Below are 17,808 nucleotides of genomic sequence, written 5' to 3' on the forward strand. Positions count from 1 at the left end.
TCGAACAGGCTGCTTCGTCTTAATGCGTTTCGAACGGGTAAAATTCTTTCCTGGTTTCTAAACGCGATAACGCGTGGTATTCGTAAATTTACCTACTCAATATTTTCCAAAACGAAGAAACCTCTGGATATTTCTTCGAAGAAAGATGGAAAGTGTCTTTCTCGAAGATTAAACGGCAGGATATTCCATTAAACTAAACGCATCTTCCTTGATGATAGAAATCCTAATTGAATATAAGTTGTGCAATCGTGAAGATTGAGCTACGCTCCTCCGGTAATGGCGAAAATAATCGGTTGCGGTCCTCCCAAGATGAACGGTTCATATATATATTACCTCGTTTGTTCGCGTGTCATTGTTTCCATCTATTATTCTCTCTCTCTCTCTCTCTCTCTCTCCATCAGTTTCGTTGCATCAACCACGACGAATCTATCGAACACAATTTTTCCTTAATTAAAAACACGATTCAAGAAATATAGCCAAGAAAATGGGTGAAACGAATCTTTATTAGTCAGAAATATTCTTTGACAATCGATCTTAATCGATAGATTCAAACGTTACATCGAATCTTTTCAACCATTTAAATAAACGGTTGCCCAAGTTTTCCAAAAGAGATGAAAATACAGGCGAGGATCGATCGAATGAATCACGAGATCATCGGTGGGGAGGCCAGTTGTTCGTCGTCGAGTTGGCTTTGACGCGAGGCTTCGACAGTGGCGGTAAAGTTGAAAGTGTCTTCTTGTCGACGGCGATCGAAACGGTTAGAAACGTCCCTCGATAATAATGACACAAAGATGCCGGCTCTCGGGGGGTACTGGTACACACACGGCTGATCTCTCGGGACGAAAATCTTCTAAACCAAGGCCACGGTTCGTTAGCGCCATTGTGGCCGGAGTCCAAATATTGTTGGATTCCTTTCCTACCGGACCTACAGCGGAGATTTCTCCCGTTCCATGACGTCGCCATTTTGCGACCATCGTTGAACAACACTTGACGACTTTACGCGCGGTGGCACGAGAAAGATTTTCTTTCCTTCTTTTTTCCCCCCTTTTCGTTGGTTTTTCAAATTCTTTTTCGTCCTTTTATTTTCGCCTCTTTCTTTTATCGATACTACGATCGCGATACGAGCGAAGAAATTTCCAATCGGTTTAATTGTAACGGTTTATTTCGTTGAACGATTAGATACGAAGGGTGTTTATAAAAATTGCTAAGATTCTAAATAATAATCTTTTCTTTTTCCTATAATAATTGTCAACGAGACAGATTAGCTTTTAACGCTTACACTTCGATTCGACATCAAGAAGAAGAATAAGTTGAACAAATTGGTTCAATCATAAAATTAAATCACTTAAATTCGATATTATAGAAGTAGAATTATACTGATATTTCGCGCTTTTCAGCCTCGCCGTTTCAACAAAATCGGCAAACGGATCGGTAAAAGCGGAGGCGTTTTTCTCCACTTTTCCCAATTTGTTAAACGTAACAGATGTTAATAGCACAATGGAATTTTAATTGATCTTGCGATCGTTATTGCGGTTGTTGGCACTGTTATCTTTATCGAATTTGTCGAGGATGTCGAGGCGGAGGAACGAGCCGACGATTGAACGGGCCGTGGATGCAGCCCGACCGATCCCGTCCTCCATCGAACTCGTGCCGCTGCTTTTAGAGATTTTAACGGGTTTCGTCTCCGCCCAAATATTCACGGCGAATTTCAATTCCGCCACCAGCGCCTCCCACGGCGTAACCTGCAACAACACGCCGACGAAATATGATCACGGCTCCTCCCCCCTTGTTATTCATTAATACCACGTTGTCCCGCTCAAATTCGATGATATAAAACTGTTATTAGAATTTTAATTAAAAAATTTCTAACCTCCATACGCGGTTAGCAGAAGGGAAGGGAAATGAAATAAAAAGGAAAAAAAAAAAAAAGAAAAAAGAAAGAAGAAATGGAAATAAAAATAAAAAGGAACGATTATGATTTGTCTTCCCCCTTGGAAGGGAGAATTTAAAGGCGGTCTTTATATAAGGAAGAATTATTCCTTCGCTTTTCTATGCACGCGACGCGGAGGAATATTTATCACTCGGTTTCGGGGTAAAAGAGATCCAAGGGTGAGATAACGGGAAGAGGAAGGAGGGGGCTCACCTTCTCCTTCACGGCGACCTTTCGTACATTCCACAGGAATTCAAAGACGGCGATGATGAACGAGCCGCAACATCCGATCAGGAGGACCAAGAAGACACCACCGACGTTGGCCAATCCTAATTCGCTGGACGACGTCGGCTCCGCTTCGATTTTCGAGCACAAACCGCCGCCTCGTTCCTCCCACCACTTCTTCTTCAGATCTTGGAGCACCCCTTTCTCTTGCAGCATCAGTATCGCTCCGCTTATGGGCGTTCTGTATGGTGAATCTGGAATCGAGAAAAAAAGAGTCCAGTTTTTTCCCCAAAGATTTCCAGAGATGAGAAATTGAAATTTCCTTCGTCGAACTCACTTCGCGGCAAAGCGATACCGTATCCCTTGTTATCGATCAGGCCCCCGACCTTGTCGAGATCGCAGTTCCTCTCCATTCTGTACTCGATCGTGGTTGACTCCATGAGGAAAGCGTAATCGCGTTTCTTTAACACTCGATCCACCCCCTCGTCGTTGGTCTTGGTGAACACGCTTGGCCTCGCTTCCTGCATGGCCGCCCACATGCGTTGATAGGTCGAGTAATTGGAATCCTTGAAAACCATTTTTTTCCTTTTTTTTTCATCAACGTCACGATCAATGTTTCAAATTCTGAACTGAAATATCGCGTTGACAGAAAATCACCCTGAAGAAAGCGGACGTGGATCCACCAGCCACGGCTCCGTACTTGATTTTCGTCTGCTTGGCTAGATCCTCGACGCCTTTGATCGGATTGTCCATCTTGTCAACAGTCAGGAAGGCGGCCAAGTTGGCCGTGTAGGAGGAGACCATTATCAGAGTGAAAAACCACCACATACCGGCCACCATTCGGATGGAGGGTGCTCTGAATCGAACAAAACGAAGGTAATTTTTAATAATAAAGATCGTAGAGGATCGTGAGTTAGAGAGAACGGCAAACAAAATAAATTGTGTTAAAGTTAGACGAAGCAGAAATGGAATTTCAATTGTTCCCAATTGGTCAAAGTGAATCTACGCTAGTTTGGACGATTGAATCGAGTCGAAGATTGGTGTAATTTGATCGATGTAAGATAAAATTGGACCAAGAAGATCGAGAATTGAACTAACGATTGATTCTTTATTCCTCATTTTTCCTTCATTATTATCTGCCCCTCCACAACGACGAGATCCCCGCTTAACGCGAGAGATCCGTTTATCCTTTGTCATCTAATCACGGTCTACGTCGGGCAGATAAATCGTCGGGTACTTGAGAGACGACTGGATGAAGCATCTCGTGGAGACGCGCGCGTAGGAGGGCGCGCAGAGATAGGATGCATCGCGTTTTCCTAATTAAGCGCGAGCTAAAGAGCCGCGTATGCAAATGACGCCTGTTTGCCGAGCACGGCGCGCGTGCGTATATATAATATATTTTGTGCCGCGCGAACGTGCACAGGACGCCGAGTAAACAGAAACAAAGGACATTGTTTCCTCCCGAGCCGGGGCCCTTTATCGACAAATGGATCGCGATTAAATCGCCACCGCGCGATATCGATAAGCGATACCATCACGTCGAGAATTTTCTAATTTCTCCTTTCCTTCTTTTTAAATAATTTTTCAATAAAACGAAGCCAAGTCGCTTTCGATATTGTGCATCGAAATTATCACACACAAATTACAGATTTAAAAAAAACGAAACGTTTCTTTTCCCGAAACGAGGAGATCGGGGAAAAAAGACCATGCATGTGCTTGGATCACTCGAATCCACGACGATCCATATTTCCTTCGCGGTATATTTTTTATGTTTAAATCAACGTTTCTCGGTCCGAAGAACAACCAGATATCCAGTGTTCCTTGATCCAGCAGCCAGGAGGAAGCAGTTAGGAGGATTGCTGGTTGTTAGTCGTCATCGCCGCCGCCGCCGCCGCCTTTCGTCCTCGTCGTCGTCGTGGTCGTCGCCAGTATGTAGCGAGCAAACATGCGCGGTGTTACGAGCGGAGAGTTAGCGCCGTGCCGGCGCTAATAAGTGGGAAGCCGCCTCAAATATGTCCGGCAAACAGCGGCTCGTTAAGCTTAATTGTCGTGAAAAAAAGAGGAGAGCCGGGTGGAGGGGAAGGGGAGAAAAAAGAAAAAGTGCCGCGTCTGCTTTTGGCACCGTCTCTTGTAGACGTTTTCCTACAAACGATCCGCGATATTTTATATTTCCTTAAGCGGAATAATGAGATACGCCAAGATTTTTATTTCCTCCCCCTCCTCTCCTCTTCAACGGGAATGAATTTCCCAAATGAACCGCGGCGGCGGAGAAAGATTCTCGCCAACGATTTTAAATTATATTTCGTGATTGTGTAAAATGGGGGATTCTTATCGTTCTTCGTTTGTTCGTTCGTGGATTCATAAAGTTTTCGGAGATAGCGCGGTGGATTTAATAAAAAAGATCCCATTGTAAATTTGGAATTCGTTGGATTAATTTGGATAATTCTTTCTCTTGTGCCCGCACGATCCTTTATTTCTGCTATCTCGAGCAGAAAATGATCGACGACGAAGTTCCGTTCAAGGTAATTTTGCGCGGAACAGCCGCCTACCAGAAGTACTAAGTTGAAATTTCTGTTTTGAATTTATAATCCGGGCGATTAGCAAATGGAACGACGCAGTTTCGTTACAACTTTCACGAGTAATTCCGGAATAGTAATTGCGCAAGGTGAAACAGATACGGTTGCGGGTCTCTTTGTTGCGGGCATTGTGCGCGGCTTCCGTTTCTGCGATTATCGCGCGAGACTTTTGCACGAGTGTAAGGCAGGTTGCGGTTGCGTAGGTGCCTCGTCGTTAAGTTTGCCGAACTTACTTGGGAAGTATATCAGATCCCTGTTGCATGAGGGAGCCGACGGTGAGCCACATGGAGTTTTTCAAGTCGAAATTATTTTCCAATTCCTCCGGATCCGGGTTGCACGGATGCGGATTGTCCCATTCGCCTGGCGCCATTCTGCAGATAAAGAATTTCCTTTAAGAATTCCCTTAAACGCTACCGAACTTTTTTCCCCTTTTCTCGAGAATTTAATTTTATCACAGTTTGACGAGGCTTAAGGGAAAAAAAAAAAAAAAAAAAAAGGAAAATATTCTTCCTCGAAGAGGAAAACGTTTATCGAGATATATATATATATATACAGCTTTCTCGCGTAGTTGTCTTAAAAGCTTACCTGGCCTGTAGAAACAGCATTATCGAAACTGCTAAGAAAGCGGTCGCCATGTAAATCCAGACGTCGGTTGACAACGGCGACAGAAACGAGAACAGATCCGGTTCCTTCTCCTCCGGTTTCCTGTATAAAATGCTGATACCTAGGGAACGTATCGGATAAAATAGCATTGTCGTCAGATTTATCGTGTAAATGAGACGCGATAAGGAATTAGAAACGCCCGTACCTAGGTTCATGAACGGCATTGTAAAATCGACCGCGCTTTCGCGCTCGTACGTAATTGTCAGATCGCAAATAGCCAGATCCGCATCCTGGAAAGGATCCATGCCGATTCTTACTCTGCTTAATCGAATGTAAAGTAAACTTTATATACTTGGGAACAATTAGAACGTACGTGATCCAATAAACGTCTGATCAGGCCATTCCATTGTTTCGTTTCCTTGTTCAACGTGCCGTAATTACCGTCCGGCACCAACTCGAACTCATATTTAAAATTTAACAGTTTGGCAATCTCCTCGATGAGATCGATGCAGAAGCCTTCGTAACGCGTTTGCTCGATCAGTATTCCTCGAGTTGCGCTGTCTGTCACTTCCATTACATACGGTGGACCCTGATCAATTATCATTAATTATATATATATATATTGATCAAATACAATTATTAGCAATAAAAAAATATCGAGAATTTTTATATCTCATTCGTAAATTCATTCCTTCCAATTGTAAAAATTGTACTTAGACTCTCAAAGATGTCGATATTCTTGATCGATAATTTTTCAACGATTATCTTCTCGAGCAGATTACTCACCAATTTAGTGCTAATCTTGAATTTCTTCTGTTCGATAGATTTGTACAAATAACTCTCGCGTTCCTTTTCGTTGTCGGCCGTGTGAAGACCTTTCGGATCCCAATATCCTATTTCCACGTTTTCATCTGGTCTCACGTCTATGATCTTCAACTTGAAGAATTGACGTCTACCATTTTCGTCGATCGTAATCGGCCCTGTGATCTTTCCCTCTTTGGATAGCTATAGAAATCATTATCAATTTTCTTTCCTTATTTACAGAGAGACTTTAAGAGGTATTTGCACGATTTCTCACGGGCGAAATAAAATTGTGGATAAAGTTGTAATTAAATTACTCAAATTCGACCAGAAACTGGAATCGAAGCAACTCGGCTAATTTGAACTTTAGGCTTTAGGATGTTCGCGTTGCAAGAAAAGTAGTTTCAAGAAAACTTTACCTCGCGTATCACGTTGGTAATGTTGGGACCTGCGCTGTATTTCTCTTCTCCTTCGCAAGAGAGCGGTACTGGGTCAATAGTTTCACCCTCTGCGTTATCCTGATTCCTCGCGTTTAAAGTTTCCAGCGCGTTGTACACCAGGAAGACGGAATCGTATAAAATGGTCGATTCCACCTTTTCAAAGTAATAATTAATCAATTACATATAACACACGGTCCCTTTTCGACAACCAATTGAGATATAAAGTCAATCACTTCGATGACAAAATTTTTATTTCCTTTCCTTTGAAGAAATTTCCACGAAAAATTGTGATTTCATTTTTCAGTTGACTAGGTGCAATAATTTATCGTTGGCGATGCAAAACGCGTACAAGATACATACTTCGTACGATTATATTCGAACAATTTAACTACACAAAAATTCGCAATCCCCTCAACCGCTAACCAATCTCTCAAGAATTGAAAATTTCCGCAATTCCTATTCCACTCCTTTCCTCGAAGGGAGAATTTTGCTTAACCCGTGCATGTGCTGGCAATTTTGTAATCCAGCCGAATCCTCCGTTTCGTTTACCAAGTAACAAGATGTTCGCAACGATCCGTTCTAATGAGAAATGAAACGTTAAGCCGTCCAATTTCCCAGAATTATAAAACAACACGATTAAACGTTTCGCTGCAGCGCGTTTGCATACGAGGAGAAAGGATATTGCTCGCGTGCACTCGGTCCACGATACAAAGCGAATCGGCGAGGGCTAATGAAACGAAAATTAAGGGAGGCCGTCACCTGTTCGTAAGTATCATGTCGCGGCTAGATTTTCCGGGAAACGAAAGGCGTCCTCGAACACGAGGATGCAACTTCATTATATCGGGTAGTTAATGAAGAAATTATCTTATAATTGCAAGACCTCCATTTGGACGATTTCGAGGAACGTTGCGATTTGGAAGATCGCGAATATTAATTTAAGAAACGAAATGTCCGTTTAATAATTTCATTTTGAATTATTATTATTATTACAACAATTAAAGATTGTTGTAACGTAGAAATTGCAATCTTCGAATGTTTTCGATCGAAAGAATTTTCCTCCACAGATCTTTAATTCGAGAAATACGAGGGATCCTCTTCAAGATAATATCGAAGATTCGTTTATCTTCGACGTTTTTAATATTCGATGACCTCGATTGATCATATCGATGCTCTTTATATTAGCTCTTTACGTGAAATTTAATATTACGAAGGGAGCGAAGGAAAATTCAAAGGGCGACGAATTTAATTTTTAAACGAAAATGAAAAATATTTGAATCGAATTATTACATTCTACAATATCAATCTTCGAGGATGACCGTGCTCCCTGTAAATGAATCAATCGCAAGTTCTATTCGCGTCGATTCGTTCGAAGGGAAATACATCAAAGGCTGTTTAAAAAAATTTTAAAAACGATCCAGTGGAAACATTCTTGAGAATTCCAAGTTATTTCACCGAATAGTACCACCAATTCGTCGGAAATTCACTTTATAATCCACTTTGATAATTCATTATCAAAAAATATCGACGTCTGAAATATTTGTCCGCCGAATCGAATTTGAGGAAATATCAAATATATTATCATTTCCATTCGTCTTAATTACTTCCCCGTACAAAAATTGGACGGGGAATAAATTCAACTGGGGAAGAATTATACACGTTTATATTTACCCAATTAATTCCTTTCACCTCGTTTCCTTCCTCGTTTCGCAAATTCAGTCCAGTGATATTGATCGTCGATTCTTCCCGCACCTTCCACAGGGACAATTTTGCCGAATCCTAGAAAAAAAAAAAGAAAAAATTTATTAACCGTATCAACAATGTTACGTATAGAAACAAAGACGAAGAAAAGCAAGACAGAGAGATAGCACACAATTCTCACTTGATCCAAGACATAATTTTAAAAAGTGTCGATTGCCAGCCGCACCCCATTTCTATTTGGCGGCGGAGCCAAGCTTTCGAGCCGCGCTCTCATCCATCTCGGATGCCTCTCTCCGGATGCTTCACCACCGAAAAAAACGATCGGTCATCGTTGGTACACGCATACACGTGGGTCTGGATCGACCCGGATTCGAGACCGACAACCGTGAAACACGGAATGTTAGGCGGAGGAATCATGGTTCGAGGGGTCGTTCGCCTTGTTTTCCTTGTTGTCCCGGTGCAACAAGCGGGAAATAACTTGGGAACTCCGCGCTAACTGTAAGAAGTGTATCTGCAAACGAACGAATCTCCGGAAGCGACTCGATTCTTCTCTTCGCTGACTCGTTTTTCGAATTTTTTCACTCGGAGAGGCGACTCGATTTTATGTCTCGATGACGATAAGTATAATATTCGAATTGTGATCAAAAGATACAGGAATAAAAGGAGGAGGGGGAAGTGGCAGGAATTGTTAGTGAAGTTTACGCGAAAACGACGAATACCATTGTTACGAGCGAACTGTAATATAATATATGATGGCGAGAAACTTCTCGTTGCGAGGCGTAACAAAGTTTGGACGCTAATTTTCAATCCGGCTATACACAGGACGAGCTATCCCCCAATTACAAAGTTGCGTTCTGTCCGAAGTTATCGATCTTTTTAATCCGTGATAAAAGTTTAAAGCGAGGTCCACAGCGAATCTTTCCTCCTTCAAAAAATAATCTCCTCTTTAAAGAGGAGGATCATTATTATCGGACTAATTGTCGCGCTCGTTCGATTAAAGTTTCTTGAATCGCCACTTCCTCTCCTCTACGATTAAAATTCGAGCGTTCGTCGACTCGAGTTAAAGTCGACAAGCGGCGGCGGTGTTCAGGCTGATCGAAATCCTAATCGTAGGATCAGGGACACGTTGACGTTGACGTGGGTCCATTCGCCTCTTCGAACGTGGCGCGTCTTCCACGAATTTCTCGATAGCTCGGACAAATATACGGATGCACCGTGAAATTCCTCGCGAATTCATACGACACGCTTCCCCTTCTCGCCTCCCGTCTCTCCTGTGTATACACAGGGCAAATTTCGAATATTTGCGAGGCGCACGGTGAAACGTTTCAAACAAATAACTCTTGTCAAAGCGATCAAAGTGTTTCTTCCCTTAAAACTGTAAGGAAAAGTGTCGCGAAAACAAGATTTTATCTTCGACGAGTCGTTCATTACACGGATAGAAATAGACACTTCAAACGAGTTGATCGAACGAGTTGAAATAATACGAAAAACGCAACACTTTGAAATGCGTGGATACATGTGCGTGTAATTTCTGTGATAATAGAATTGAAACAATCACCGTTGAACGAATCACCGTGTCAAGTCCTCGACCTTCTTCAAACGCTGCCTCTAAAAAGCCTTCGTTCTCTTTTCCAGTCCAACTCCCCCGTAAATCGCACGAGTTCCCTGTAACTTTGCATTGTCTTTGGCTACACGCACGCTTCGACGCGACAAAAGGGGCGCTTCCACGCGTCACCCGGAGGACGTCGAGTTGTTCCGCTTTGAAACAAAGAAAAAAAAAAAAGGAAGAAGGAAAAAAAAGGAAGAAGAGAGGGATTGAAGGGGAGAGAGAAGAGACGTAGAAAAGGAAACGATACGCGCGAAAACTCCCTCGACTCGCCGCGAACGTCGTTATTTATGAAGGTATTGTTACGTGCTCGGTGGTAATGCGTCATAAAAAGCGGATTCCAGGGTGCGGTGGTGAACGAAGGAATGTTGAGACGGCACGCCATTACCGGCGTATCGTTGAAAACAATTACTCGGAGCAATTTATGGGTACGTTTAATAAAAAGGCTGGCAATTGTAACCGGCTAATGCAGTTACTACGCCCGGGGTGAACGTGACCGCGACACGTTCCGTGGATTTATTAATGAAATTCCCTTGGAAAAGCCGCGGTCGGGGAAACCGCGACCGGTTATCTCCGCTAACTGCCCGCCCCGACGAGAAAATCTGCCTCGTGACGACGTGCTCTCCAATCCTGCCATCATTTTGCCATCGAAACTTGAAAGATTTATTCTCCAAAGATTTTTTTTAAACATTTTATGGATGGATGGATATGATTCGGTTACTGGCGATTTTTCTCGATTCGTTTATAACTTGCGTTTATAAATGCAATTTCTTTTGGAAAAGTGGTGGAATTAGTTTTTGCATCAAACAAATTTGGCAAATTTCACGCCGGATATTTCAATTTCGCCTTGTTCCAGCTTTCGTGAAGTTAGGAATGGAAACGTCAAACCGAATATTGCGGAACGAACCCCTCCCATTTTCGTATGGATGCCCCGTGTTCGAAACGCTTGCTCAAACTCGTGAATCTCCCTCCATCGTTTACCAATTTCGTTTACGGGAGGACAAATGAACTTTCCAAAATATGCTCGCTCGTTACGAGAAAAAAATGAAACGAATCTCCGAGTAAACTCGTTTCAGAGGAAGGAGCGTCGGGTTTGCGATCAAGTTTGACTCCAACTCGTGTCATTTTCCTAAGATTGAATTACGATCGATCGATCGATCGTGAGATGAATCGAGAGATGTACGCATGTAAAGTAGAATGTGGCGTAATACCAGGTAAGTAATTAAGAAATTACAGTACTCCGCCAGCAGCTTGACCTCCTTCGCCTGGTAGAGCACATTCATGATGTTCCTCGGCTCGACGTCGATGACCACGTTGCAGATCGACATTGCTCGTATCTCCTTCAGGATCGGGCGAAAATCCGGCCCTTCCCCCAACCTTCTTATCGTCACCGCGGTGTCCTTCTTCCGTCTCAGAGACAGAGCCTTTTGAATACGTGACAGGCCGTCGTTGTTTTGGTAGACGGCCGCGAAAGTGTTCCACTTCATGGATTCGACCACGTCGGCGATCGCCTGGGCAAAATTTTCATTGCTGATACAAATGATGAGGCTGTTTGGCTTAAAGTTAAAGTTCAATTTAATTTAATAATATGTAATATAACGGGTAGTATAGATACAAAGCTATTACAAAAGTGGACCCGATATCCTTCACATTCACAAAAATGGCAGAAGAGAGAGAGAGAGAGAGAGAGAGAGAGAGAGAGATCAGTTTATGCGAACGTGAACGCTCGAATTTGCCTTTGAACCTGAGGAAAATCGTGGCGAATTCGTTACACACTCGGATCGAGAAAACGAACGCACGCGATATATTAAGGGAAGATCGTCGAGAGTTTAGGCGAAAATTCGACGAATGGAAATTTCTTTCTGCGAAACCGGCGTAAAAATGGCGTGAAATAGGCGTTGCGTTGCCGCGAAAATAAAAGAGAGGAGGGAGAAAAATCGAGCGAAATAAAAAAAAAATCTTCAAAGGACGTATGGATATGGAAATATTGAAATATTTTTACGCGGGAAATTTTCCAGCGCGGGAAAAATTTTTTCGATAAAATCATGATATTTCGGCAGTTGAGGGAAGAAACTGGCGTGCGTGAAATTACGACGCTTTGCCACGATGAGGATTAAATACGAGATAAATCGACAGATACTCGATATATTTGAAAATCTCGTTAATTTAAAACTCGTCGCACCACTTCCGACCGATTCCTTCCCCAAAGCAGGATTTAAAGAGGCGCGTAATAAATTTGATATACGCATCGCATTATCGCATCGCATATAATAATTCGTCAGACGATTGCTTTATCCGCGTATAATGTGAATGGCTGTCGGCCATTTTAATATTCTTAACCGAGCCTTATAACCCCGTAACGAGCATCGATACAACCTTCTCGTTGATCGCCTATGGGATAACGTAATCGTCGATCGTTTCTCTTCCCGTTTCCACACATTTCGCGGCGTTTAATATACAACGTTTCCTTTAATACTCTCATTTCCCGTTTTCTTCGATGCGATCACATTTATGCATCGTATACGGAATGAACGAGCGCCACGCGTTCCGCCAATTACCACACGATTTAAACTAACCTAACACAGCGGGAGGAAAACGGTTTAATTGCGCTATAAAGATCGAAACGGCAAGTAATCCTTTATTCGCCCGCCACGCTCGTTCGTCGACAATTTTAATTAAAGCTTAATCGAGGAGGGGGAGGGTAGCCGCTCGATTCGTCTCGACTTGCTTTTCGTTTGTTTTCCCGCGTGAAAAGAGCGGAGAGAATAAAAACTCATCGTCGTTAGCCGAAGTTCGGTCTTTGATCGCGCTCATTAGCCTCGACTAGCCGGTTTTATGCGCCAGCTACTACTTCAAACCCGTTCGATTTGCCTCGTTAAACGAGTAATTTAAAATTGCGTCGAAACGCGCCACCACCTTCGCTCCTCCATTTTTCCTCTAAACGGTTTCCTTCCCCATAAAGGTGTCGCGCATTTGCGCGTCGTTGTACGTTTTTTTTACACGTACGTTGAAAATCGACTCGAATCAATTTCAAATTTCACGACCGGTTTTCAATCCGTGGAGGAAATAAATATTTGCCTGCTATTTGGATGATTTACGGGTTGCGTGGCGCCATCTCGCGGTACTTTTGTTTCGAACAGAACATTCCTTTCCTCGATTCGATGGAATAATTTTGTGGAATTTCGATCGATCGGGATTGCGTTATTCATATTCTCGAAAATCAATATCGATCCAGAGTTTGTAATGAATAGCTTGTAAGATCAGCGAAATCTATTTCTTCGCATTAAATTAATAATAATTCATAACATTACGATGAAACGTAGTTCACATGATTCTTGCGTTTCATAAAAATTGCTTCACTTCGACTCACCTGGCCGACCATCTCGCTGTCGGGAAAGAAGTTGATGGTCATCGGTTTCGGATTTTTCGGCTCCTGATTCGCCTGGAGCTCTTCATTTTGTCTCCAGAAATAGTCGATGTGAGGCACATCGTACCTGGCCGCGATGCTAGCTACGATCCCATAAGTGTAGGGGCTCGAGGGTCCAAAGATCGCCGCCACACCCTCCTCCAAAAGTTTGCAAGCTGCAACGTTAAAGCGTGTTAATGTCCTCCATAAAATAATAATGCACGCGATCGGTTCCTCGAGATCGATTATTCGAGGAAATCTCTGAAAATTAGAAGGTTTCGATGGATTTTCTGCTTTAGGTCAAAATCCTTCTTACTGCTTCATCGTGTCGTGGAATTGGCCGTGATATTTCGAACGTAGATTAATCGATATTCCATTTTCGATGCAGAAAGAATGGTACTCGAGAGAAAGATAATCTTATTATTCGTTTCAATTGGAAGGGGATGGAGGGAGGGGAGAGAAAAAGAGGAACCGTTTAAATATCGAGTTGCATCGGAGAACAAAGAAGTCCAATTACGCTTTATTATCGCTCCAGCCCTTCGATTTGTTTCTCCCGCGGCAGGATTTAACGCGAAATTTATTGTCGATCGAGAAGTTCGATGGGAAGAAAACCAGAGACAACGTTACTCGATGGATTCCATTCGATCGTTTCCCTCCCATTTTCTTTACGATTAAATTTTCTCGAAATTAATTGTGTGCATTCGATCGTTAATTGGTTCATTAGCAATTATAATCTTCTGGCCAAATGAGTTTGCCTCTCGTGCGATTCGAATGTTAAAATTATACAATTTTCATTCAATACAATTTTCGTTACGACAGGAGAATGATTGAAAAATAATGTTTCGGATAGCGAAAGAGAATGTATCAGAACTCCGTCTATCTACAAGAAATACAAAACTTTGATTTGAAAAACGCTGTTTTAAAAATTGACCAAGCCGAGCTTACCATCGCTTAATAAAAATTTATCTATGCATAAGAAAAAATCTATTATCGATAAAAGAATCGATAGAATATATTTTAAAATTTGTGTGCAAAAATAGTTTAATATTCATACGAACCAGCGGCGGCGGTTTTGAAGCTGTCAGTATTAACTTCCACTTGCTTTATACTAGCTTCCATCTTGAACGAGGGTGCGATGTGTTCGAATTTCGTGTCGGTCACCGCCTTCATAAACGCATCCATGTACTCTTCGTCCCCCGCATGAAAGATCGCACCTGAGAACAAACGATAGAAAGTTTTATTCTCTTCTAATTTCGTAGAGAACAGAAATCGAGACGTCGAAAAGTAATCTTCGGTGTAGGTTCAAAAGATTTCATTATAACGAGATGGAGAAGATTTTAGAGAAATGAGGTAATTTCATAATATAAAATTCGACGTCTAATGTTCCAGAAAACGTCAGTGCTGGGTTTGTAGTCCGCAGTGTATATATAAAATGAGAGTCTTGTTACGTCTCGGAGAGATGTACCTTGTTACGAGGGTTGTTTATAAAGAAAGGGAAGAAAGGCAAAGAAAGAGGCCGGCCGGACATGGAAACGGTTTCGTTTCAATTGCAAAACGTTTTTACGAATTAAATTTTTATTCACTTCGGAGAAAAATCAAAATTTTTCAACTTTTAGAATTTAACCAACGATAAAACTTCCACAGTTCGATTTCTAGTTTTGTAGCGGCAAGTATCGGCTATTTGACGATTTCGAGGTTTCGAAGCTCGCTCGATGAACGATTCGAAAACGATTGAATCGAAGGCAAAGCGATCGATTCACGCCAGGATTAAAAATCGAAGAACAATCGAGTTGATCGTTGCATATGCCCAATACTCCACGGATAGCAAGATCTCTCTGTTCGATTATTAGTTTCTTTTAACTATCCATCTTGAAATATTTTATTAAACCATGAATTGCAAAAAAAAAAAAAAATTGAGCAACACATTCTACCTTTGCACGCGAAAATCTCCGAAAATTCATCGTGTTTCAGTCGCAAAACAGGAAATCGATCGGCAAACAACACGAAGGAAACCACGAAACCGATTTAACGCGAATTAATCGAGCCCCTCTGGCTGCCTGACAGGATAATTTCAAACTTCTGTTTCTTTTATTGTCTTCCCACCCTCGTGTGAATTTCTGGCTGAAGGGAGCGATTCAACCGGCGAGAAATTGTCCAATCCCGTCGAACCTTCCGCCTTCGATCGCGATCTCGGCCAATCTTTTCCCCGGTATGCTCGATCGACTTCGAAAGTCATCGTCGTCGTTGGGTGGAACGACGTTGAAACGAGTTGCGAGAAAAACCGATCGCCCTCGTCTTTCCTCGAGCGAGAATTCGCCACAAACGGAACGATTCCCCACGTTTCACCTTCGCCAAATTTAATTAGAAACGTCGACGTTCGCTTGCGCCAGGACGAGAGGACTCGTTGGCTGACCTTTGGCTTTGGTTTGCAATTTGCGATTGCGAATTGCAAATGAAACGTGTTCGATTTTATTTTATTTTATTTTATTTTATTTTTGTTCTCGAACGAAGAGAGATTCGGAGGATAGATATCGAAGGATTTTAATTATTTTTGTGTCAATTTTTTGATTCGATATTCATCGTGTAATTATATCGATGTAAATTTAAATCTTGATTTCAATCAATTCTAGCAACGCAATTCTAAACTCGATGAATAAATTTAAATTCGGACGAAATATTTCAAGTAATTTAACGATTCGATTAAATTCGAGAATTCATAACGGTTGTACTGCTGAAAGGCTTAATTTTGTATTTCTCGTTCTTTCTAATTAATCGTTTCGAATCGATAAAATTCGATTCCAATTCTTTTCCAACAACAACGAAAGTTCCAAGTATTTTTTCCTTTTTTTTCTTTTAGATTAGACAAATAAAATATCACCGGATTTATTCGTCATTCGTATTAAAATATCTCGGTGAAAATAATGATACGAACAACAGTGTACAATTTTATCGTGTACAAATTCGTGTACCGTGCAATTTTGATTGTCTTACCGTGTAAATCGCATTAAAAAATATCACGCGTCAGCGGCTACGAATGGAACGCGCATCAACGCGGATTTTCAACCCGTTAAAAAATCACGTCCCCTAGCTTCCGCGAAACAATTCAAATAGATACTCACTTATGCGTCCCCTTTTAAAACCAGGGGATTGTAATATCGAATTTTATATCGTGCCGTGGTATCGCTCTCTCATCGACGATAGACTCGTTTCCCATGAAATTTTAATTCAAACAAAACGATCAAAAACATACTTTTCGATATTAATCGTTCGGTGTTTTAATTTTTATAAACGAATATAATAATAATAATAATAATAATAATAATAAGAATAAAGAAAACGTTTCGAACGAAAGAGAAAGAGGATCAAGCCTGAAATTCGGAAAAAAAAAAAAAAAAAAAAAAAAGAAACATCATGGACGGAATATTTCTGACGGAATCGTTGGCCATTATTCAATGTTTTAATCCCATATGGAACATATTTGTACACATACACTCGATAAATCTCGTTTCATTAAACATTCCCGATTAAAACGAATTTATTAAGCCCCGTCCTTTGCCCCATTATTTGCTGTTTCGTTACGGTTGTCATGGAATTTCGATTTCGAAAATTTCACACCGGCCACGATAACCATGTTAATCGAAGTAACTGCAAAACCTCCCTCCCCTTCCCCCCACCCCCCCTCCCTCCTCGAATGAAAAATCCTCGCAAAAATTTCATCCGCCCCGAAACGCACCTTCAAACCGTGCTTATTTCCACGTTAATTATTTCCGAATTTCCTTTTTCACGAAAATGTTTCGTTGAAAAAGAAAAGAAAAGAAAAAAAAATGATATTTTCGAACGAACGACGGATTTTTAATATATTCCATCCTCGATATCGACGCGTGACGTTCCCGCCGCGACCGTTTCCCGCGATATTTCCCATCTTTTTCCCCGATCAATTTTATGCAAATCCATCGAAGAATATCGATAACAACGATAACAACCCGTATTGGGCCTCGGTCGAAACTCTGCGTCCCAGCTCACGCTCGAAATCTATCCGCGTTAATAATAAACGCGATGTTTAATGCATATTTTGCCATGCTAATTACACGTTTGACGCCGACCGTTCCACCCGTCGAAACGTGCGTACATCCTCTTCCGTGCACAACGTTTGCAGAGAAATAGGGTTGATAAACGGGGGTTGATCTCGACATCGGTCATGAAGATAATTTCAATCATTCAGCTAACACGGCATTATGCGGCGAGCCCGTCGGCCACTGGTCAAACCTGACTGACTGACTGACTGCTGGCTGGCTGGCTGGCTGGCAGCTCGCTCCACGTCCAGCTTTCATATCGATACTTAGACGCGCAGTCTCTCTCTATAATTTCTGGCTAGCTTTGACGATTCGACGCCTATGTTGGGATAATAATGGCTTCTGAAATCGATAAGCGATGCATTTGCGTTCTCATCGAGGGATTAAGACGGGATGTATATATGGATATATTTGAGATAGGATCGAGAATCGATCTGGGATGATTTGCTG

General features: G+C 41.9%; 1 protein-coding gene across 6 annotated transcripts in view; it reads right to left on the bottom strand.

Annotated features, from left to right (window-relative positions):
* Positions 1-484: 484 nt before the first annotated feature.
* Positions 485-17,808, bottom strand: part of LOC100866227 (glutamate receptor ionotropic, kainate 2) — a 64,236-nt gene continuing 46,912 nt past the window's right edge. For 3 of the 6 annotated variants that reach the window (XM_086911855.1, XM_086911856.1, XM_086911854.1), the window contains 14 exons: positions 14,344-14,499; positions 13,250-13,461; positions 11,091-11,390; positions 8,244-8,351; positions 6,555-6,728; positions 6,121-6,339; positions 5,708-5,923; positions 5,540-5,624; positions 5,317-5,455; positions 4,965-5,102; positions 2,813-3,011; positions 2,493-2,721; positions 2,144-2,409; positions 485-1,742 (listed from right to left, as the gene is read on the bottom strand). In XM_086911855.1, coding sequence (XP_086767981.1) covers positions 1,506-1,742; positions 2,144-2,409; positions 2,493-2,721; positions 2,813-3,011; positions 4,965-5,102; positions 5,317-5,455; positions 5,540-5,624; positions 5,708-5,923; positions 6,121-6,339; positions 6,555-6,728; positions 8,244-8,351; positions 11,091-11,390; positions 13,250-13,461; positions 14,344-14,499 — 2,678 coding nt within the window. In that variant the 3' untranslated portion in view covers positions 485-1,505. Of the gene's footprint in view, positions 1,743-2,143; positions 2,410-2,492; positions 2,741-2,812; positions 3,012-4,964; positions 5,103-5,316; positions 5,456-5,539; positions 5,625-5,707; positions 5,924-6,120; positions 6,340-6,554; positions 6,729-8,243; positions 8,352-11,090; positions 11,391-13,249; positions 13,462-14,343; positions 14,500-17,808 lie in introns of all 6 variants that reach the window. The other 3 variants (XM_086911857.1, XM_086911858.1, XR_015293271.1) reach the window with 2 other exon arrangements.

The sequence above is a fragment of the Apis florea genome, unplaced genomic scaffold (assembly GCF_048593485.1).
Source record: "Apis florea isolate Af1SG1 unplaced genomic scaffold, ASM4859348v1 contig_3367_pilon, whole genome shotgun sequence".
NCBI lineage: Eukaryota > Metazoa > Arthropoda > Insecta > Hymenoptera > Apidae > Apis > Apis florea.